The following is a 7,426-nucleotide window of genomic DNA, read 5'->3' on the forward strand; positions in this document are numbered from 1 at the left end:
CTTCCTTTCACGCATACAAAAATCAAGAAACAAGTATGCATTGAAAATACAAAACAATTTAATGTACAACAGTTTAAAACAAGTCAGAACGTAAAAACAATGGTAACATCTTCACGTCGACAGTATTTGGCCCGGACAAAAAACGGACGCATGCTTTTAAAACGTTCTCTCGGTCTCTGGAGAAAAATTCTAAAACATTTTTATTTCTCTTCTTTCCCCCAAAAATGATACATTAGAAATTTACAATGGGTGGTGGAGGGCCCGACCGGCGTTCACTTTAAAAGCAAGTGAGCGCAGCTTGGTAAGAAAAACGGGCGCTGGTGTTGTGGTCCCACGCTCGCTAATGACAAGCGAACCCAAAAACAAAAAAGAGGGTTTAAAAGGTTTTTAAAACAAGTGCAAGGAAAGCGAGGCCAGCCGGGAGTCAGTGCTTGTTGTTGCTCTCCTCCGGGCCTGAGCTGGAGATGCCATTCTGGGGTTGCGTGGAACCCGAGCCCAAACCGTACAAGCGGCCGCAATACTTGGCGTCGTCGATGTTGTCCTCGAAGAAGAGCTGGGGAAACAAAAAGCGCTTAGTATTGGAGAACCTGAGCACCACCGAGTGGAGAAATGTGTGCTACCTCTTTCATCCTGAAGAAGGCCATGCCGGTGAGCAGCGAGTCAGAACCCGCCTGATGCTGCCGACCGATCCGTTTCAGCTCGAGTTGGTCCGCTACTTCCTGTAGGCCGCCCTGAGAAAGTGGCTGAAGTTAGTAAAAGGACTCCAATTTTATCTTGAAATAGAGCTTTTAAATTATAATTCTAGTTTTTTTTTTAATCATTTCATTCTGCTTATTTGCCTTTTTTGTTATAACTGTACAGCATCTTTGAGCATCTGTATAGGTGCTCTACAAATAAATTTGTTATTATTGTCCTGGGCATAATGTGGAAAGGCCACCTAGATGTTTCTATACCAGCATTTAACTCTGTGGCTGCAGTTGATGGTGCTTAGTAGAGGCGTGGGAAATTTCCGATTCTTAGATTATTCACGATTCGGCCGTGGAAGATTCGAGAACGATTCAAAAACATCTTAATTCCGATTATTGAATTATACCAGGTAAAGTGGAAATAAAACAGCGCGGTCTTCAAGACACAATGAAGAAAGGACCGAGAGTAAATATCATGTTCAACTCATGCCGCTAGATAAAAAAAAAAAAAACAATACCTGACTGCGGCCATCAGTTGCTACAAACATACGGCTATGGTAGTTATCACATATCTAGAACTAGATGTGAAATGACGGACGACGGCCGCGTTAGTAAACAGGCGCCATCTTAAAGCAGTAGACTTCTCTAGAAGGCTCTGTTGTAGCGAACCTAATTATTCTTTATCTAAAAAAAACCCTAAAATCGGCAAAATCTTGAATCTATCTTTAAATGATCAAAGTTTTAAAACTTTCACTTGTCGAAAGTTAGAAGGGAAATTATGGAATAACGGGAGCAATTTTAATAACTTTAACGGTTGATTCACAACATTAATTGAATGTAGTTTTAAGGTGCTGATACAGAACGGGGACTTGAGTATTTTATTTACTCTTTTTAACTTGATACTAAAATAGTAGTTTGGTTTATCCTCAGAGGAATTTTGAACGGGGGGGGGGGGCATCAATAATCGATTTATAATCGAATCGATAAGTGCCCAAAGATTCCCACCTCTAGTGCTTAGGCATGTGCCTGTATGATAACCTTCAGCAAAAATATCACGGTATTGCAATTACAGGTCTAAAATGTGTTACATTGAGATCTGCATTAAAAAAAATCTATTGAAAAACATTGAAAACATTACCAAATTGGAACATAAGTACAGTGGTACCTCTACATACAAAGTTAATTCGTTCCAGGGCCTAGTTTGTATGTCGGAATGGTCATATGTCGAGCATGATTTTCTCATCAGAATACATTATAATTCCATTAATTCGTTCCACTGCCTGAAAACCTACACTAAATCTTTAATAAATCCTGCTGGTACTATTGCAAATCGCAATTAAGCAGAGCAAAACAAGCAAATTGTGAATAAAAAATTAATAATAATAACACCTTTAATAATGTAGCAAATCGGGTTCTAATGTGGCAGTTGTATTTTTGCGTGGTGTACCTGAACGCACCGCGTGGTTGACGTGCCAGAATGAGGGAGGACTTTTCACTTTACATGGTCAGCAGTGGGGGACTGTAGGCGTGTTGTGTAGCAAGTTGATGGAATAAATGACTCGAAACCTGACTAAGCTAACTGATTTCTTTGACGATGTTACCACAATAATAATTGTCACCTTAACTTATAACGACTGGCAAACGGAGGTCGGCGGAGGACCGTCGAGAGTAGACGGCCATATTGTCGAACCAGTGCACGGATGCGCACACGACGCTATTTTCAACTTCATTTCAATGGTAAGCATCACCTTTTTCACCACCTGTACTAAAACTATTGGAACCCATGTTGATTGCTCTCACAAGAAAATCTTCTGTGCACCCGTCTTGTGGGGAAAACACTCAACACTGACAGTTGCCAGAGAGAAAAATATACATGTTTTACCACTGCTAGACACACTAAACATGCTTGAGTTAACTCTCTGGTGGGAAACGGTCATGATAGTGTTTACTAACCTTTAATTTTGTATAAAAGCGAAATCATATTGGAGGTAGACGTGTGCGAAATTTACAATTCTTCGATTATTTGCGATTCGGGCGTGGAAGATTCGAGAACGTTTCACAAACATCCAAATTCCGATTACTGAAATACGCCAAGTAAAGCGGAACTAAAACACAGTCAGCGCGGTCTTCGGGGCGCAATGAAGAACGGTCCGAGAGTAAACATCATGCTTGTCATTACCCGGGTAATGACAATGCTCAACTCACGGCTGATGCATAGAAAACTAGATGCAAAATGATAGACTTGCCGACCTAAGTAAACAGCCGCCATCTTAAAGCAGTAGACTTCCCTGGAAGGCTGTTGTAGCGAACCTTCCTAGCGAACCTAATTAACGTTTTATCTAATACACTAAATCGCTAAAAACTTTACTTGAGTCTATCTTTAAAACAGTTTTAAAACTTTCACATGTCGAAAGTAGAAGGAAAATTATGGAATAACGGGAGCAATTTTAACAACTTTAACGGTTTAAATTACATTAATGGAATGTAGTTTAAAGCTGCTGGTACAGAATGGGGACTTGAGTATTTTATTTACTGTTTTGAACTGTTAACTTGATACTGAAATAATCGTTTATTTAGGCCTGAGAGGCTTTTTATACAATTTATGTAACTAATGTATGAAACATGAAAAGCAGCAAATAGCTTGGAGGGCGGAGGGTGTCATCAATAATTGATTTATAATCGAACTGTCGCCTCTGAATCGTAATCGAATCGTTAGGTGCCCAAAGATTCCTACCTCTAATTGGAAGTATTGCCCCCTCGGCAGCCACCCTCCGCAAACCTGGTTTACATGTTGGTTGGCCCTCCTCCTCTAATCCGCGGCCGTCTAACTATTCTGTACACGAAGTATTGCCATACCAGCAATTTAGTTTTCTTCGATGGGGAAAAAAGTTCAGGAGTTTCACCTCCTCTAGCCTTGTGGGGGAGGGTTGGGCCTTGCAACTGCAAGCGAGGGATTAATAGCTAATACCGTAGGGACCGTATGACGGAAAATTTTGCGGTTTTGAAACCATGACGTTTTCATACCACGGTATACCCTGAAACCAGTAATTGGCACATGTCTAATGGTGCTAGAGGTACAATGCATTTTGACAGGGAGGGAGGGGCGACTGATTATTCATTCGCCAGAAAATGTAAAAAGTGGTGCGATCTATTTTTTTTAAATTGCCTTTTCAATTAGCGTCAAGAGTATATATTCACACATTTTCATTATTCACAGTCGGACCTGGTCCCTTAAGGACTGCATATTAATTTCAAAGAAAAATACAGGTAGTCCCTGGGTTACGACATACCCGACTTGTATGATTTTGACTTTATGACGCCAGAGTCTCATCTGCCAATTTTTCTCCAGTCTTTGTTTTTTCTTTTTTTAAGTTGCGTAAACAGTACCTTATTGTACCTCACAGTATCTTATGTTTTACTTTCTACTATTCTGCCCTTTAACAAAAAGTGTATTTGATTATAATGTTGACTTTTGTTTTGTGATGCATAGTTTTATTTTGGCGCAGGAAGCGTGGAGCAGGTCGTACTTCCGCACGCGAGTAAGCGCATGTACACACGTAGAAAAACGCACGACACACACACACGAGGAAGAGCGCATATGCTCCCACGAAGAAGTCGCGCAGCCAAGTGAGAGAGAGAAAAGGAAATGATTAGAGCTTAGCTGTAACTGTCCAACTCGGACTTAGCTCCAACATCTTGGCGAGGACAATAAAATGACATATAATACATGTTTTGGGGTAGTTATTTTGAGATTTAGAGGGTATTTAGGGGTACTTAAAGGGTTAATTCCAATTTACGCTGAAATTCGGGTTATGTCGCCAGCATAAGATGGAACTCGTTCGTAACCCGGGGACTACCTGTATTTTGTGGGTTTTGAAATTCAGTCAAAAAGCTCTCTGCCGGCCTTTAATTAAAAAAAATGCACGTGTGTTGCGTACCTTGAGGTTCTTGCAGCTCTTCATTAGGTACTTAACATCGTAGATGGCAGGAAAGAAGAGGTTTAGGATCTGGAAGAAGTCATGTTCTTCTTCAGGCAGCCTAGCATCCGTCAGGAGTTTCACCAAGTAACCAAAGTCGTACCCGCTGGATAGAGGAAGACATCGTTACGACAAACACAACGTCGCTAAGAAAAAAAAAGCGAGAGCTGCGGACACGCACCTGTGGAACGAGAGCCACTTGACGTTGTCGCACAGAACCAGGCCCGACGTCATCAGCAGCTCGGCGAAGTAGAGCGTGTCGATGCCTTCCTCCTCGTGCTTCTTGAACTGAAGTCCTGAGTTCTGCAGAAGGTCGATCGAGTCCTGAGAATACATGTCTTCTCTGGCGGGACGGACAGAAACTCAACAATTAGTCATTTCCATTATTCCATTGCACTCAAAGGCAATAAATGATACAAAAAAATAATGAAATGTCGTACGTGAGGTTAAATTTGAAGTTGAACTGCCAGGTGGTGGTGCCGTGAGGGTAATCCCCATCCTGGTTCATGAAGGTGAGGCCCAGCTGGATGATCTTGAGCAAGTCCACGTTGCAGCGCAGCAGCTGGTACTGGTAGTCCACCGTGCTACGGAATTCGCCGATTGGACGCACCACCACTCCTGGGAACTCCGTGTCCTGTTGATGGATTTATTTTTTAAGTGGTCCTTTCATATACGGGACAAAATCACAACTCAATGGAACTGAAATATTATCATCTACTGCAAGCACTTCCATTTCATGTGGGTTGGACATTGTTCCGTGGCATGGAGTTACGGGACGCATTCCGTACAGGTGAAACCAACATAATTGTTTGTCCTTTGTTCGCTCCCAAAACGATATGTAATGTAAACTCATCAAAACATAACATAAAATTGACCAAATGTAAACCTTCTTACATATTTTTACATTCGTGTTTTTTTATTTGTGTCCTTTTTTTAAAAGTTCCGTTTCACCAAAAGCAAAAAGGATGATGAAGGAATGAATGTGTAATGTTATAGAAAGGTTACTTGCTTATATCAAGTCTAAAAAGTGGAGTTGTCGCAGCCAAATACACTGACAAAGTCTGTTTTGAAGTGTTTTTTCCAGCTCACCATGGCGATGTAGTTGTAGCTCTGGATAATGTGTCGGATTTTCCTCATCTCATCGTCAACGTTGCTGGCCCAAACCTCGCAGATGATTTGGCTGGCGTCCGTGAGTGCGGCCGGCATGCTGGCGACGGCTGGCGGCGGCTTGGACGATGCCCACCTACGCGTCCGCGGCGCAATTAATATCTGTCAAGGTAGGAAAAAGACGTTCTTGTGACTTTTTGAATTGCATCAGTGTAATTCTAATACTTTTCGATTCCGCAGGGATTTGGGGAATTTTTCCACACAACGAATGGGAGCGTACCATTAACATCCTTATTTAAATTAACACCAAACAATCAAGTTTCACTCTATTATGGATTAAAGCCAGTAGTGCGAAATAATGCTGCAAATATTTTACACTTATTGCATAATTAACAGGACAAAAATATGAGTCCCATCATTTCAACAAATATGAATACTATATAATTGCATAAAGATGCACAACATCCATTGAAACCATCGGGCTCATTAAAGCCGATTCATATTAAACTCAGAGAGGATATAAAACGTCATCCAGTACTTTGTTTTAATTCTTATGCATGTTGGCTACTGTTGTTTACCATTGTCAGACGAGGGAGCACGTCGCTTTAAATTGTGCACATTTGTTAAAATACCAACAAACAAACGGCTCCAACTCTGCGGCTGAAAGAAATAACATAAGCGTGAAAGTTAAGAGATGTTATAACGGGAAGACTAACGGCACCGTCGTCGGCAGTTCAGCACCAAGGCTAAGAATTTGTAACTAGCGTATCCCCTCGCTAACGACGGCACGCAGGTGATGTTTTGAGATTATTTTTTCTATTTTTGTCTCTTCCACGAAAAATGCAGCAGTTTAGAACACAACAACGCGCAAAAAAGAGAGTGGTAGTTAAAAAGAAATAAGAAGTAATTGTGTTTACCTGATAATTTCGCCGTTCTACCCGTAGCTGAGGTTGTAAGTGCGCACCGGACTTCTTCGTGGTTTCCGTCCGCGTTTTTGGATTGCTTCCTACTTGCTGGCGCGTAAGGCTTCCGGTTTATTTGACTACCGCCATCTGTTGGCTGTAGAGTGAACAGTGACTTTGCGACAAATTTTCAGTACAGTATTTTATATTTTTGATACAATTTATAACGGTACGTTGTTTTTCATTCCCAAATCAAGTGGCAATTTCAAGCACTGTTTTATGTCTTTACTGTCCTTTTAAAGCAGAGGTGAGTAGAGTAGCCAAAGATTTTACCCAAGTAAGAGTAGCGTTACTTCTAAATAACATTACTTAAAAGTAGTCATCCAAAAATTTAAGTAAAAGTAAAAAAGTATTCGTTGAAAAGAATACTCAAGTAATGAGTAGCATTGTGAGGAAAATGACCCAAAAAAATAATCGAATTCAGAACAGAACAATATGAAAAATCACCCATCTAAAGAGCATGAGTGCCCTCTCGTGGAGAAAAAAACATTGTTAACTCTAATTGGTATAATGGGAGTCATGTGGTTATTGTGTTGACATCTCATTGGTGAAACTGAGATGGCCACTGTCGGCATCTCAAGTCAATAATAAAGTAAATTTGTAGAATAAACACGAAAAATGTAACGAGTGGCAATAATAAAGTCAATATGTAGAATAAACATGAAAAATGTAGTCTAGTGTAGCCCAAAGTAGA

General features: G+C 40.7%; 1 protein-coding gene across 1 annotated transcript; it reads right to left on the minus strand.

Annotated features, from left to right (window-relative positions):
• Positions 1-40: 40 nt before the first annotated feature.
• Positions 41-6,771, minus strand: cnot8 (CCR4-NOT transcription complex, subunit 8). The gene is made up of 7 exons (XM_057821422.1): positions 6,688-6,771; positions 5,753-5,932; positions 5,104-5,297; positions 4,845-5,006; positions 4,625-4,769; positions 621-731; positions 41-553 (listed from the first exon to the last, which is right to left on the minus strand). Exons 2-7 carry the CDS (start codon positions 5,867-5,869, stop codon positions 425-427), a joined length of 858 nt encoding a protein of 285 aa, XP_057677405.1. The 5' UTR covers positions 5,870-5,932; positions 6,688-6,771; the 3' UTR covers positions 41-424.
• Between the last annotated feature and the right edge of the window lie 655 nt (positions 6,772-7,426).

Source organism: Corythoichthys intestinalis, chromosome 18, assembly GCF_030265065.1.
Source record: "Corythoichthys intestinalis isolate RoL2023-P3 chromosome 18, ASM3026506v1, whole genome shotgun sequence".
NCBI lineage: Eukaryota > Metazoa > Chordata > Actinopteri > Syngnathiformes > Syngnathidae > Corythoichthys > Corythoichthys intestinalis.

Excerpts from the sequence above, each read along its gene's own strand:
- cnot8 (XM_057821422.1), bottom strand. The coding sequence starts at position 5,869 with ATGCCGGCCGCACTCACGGACGCCAGCCAAATCATCTGCGAGGTTTGG. Across the intron at positions 5,298-5,752 it reads GCTACAACTACATCGCCATG|GACACGGAGTTCCCAGGAGT; the intron begins GTGAGCTGGAAA and ends ATCCATCAACAG. Across the intron at positions 554-620 it reads CCTTCTTCAGGATGAAAGAG|CTCTTCTTCGAGGACAACAT; the intron begins GTAGCACACATT and ends TTGTTTCCCCAG.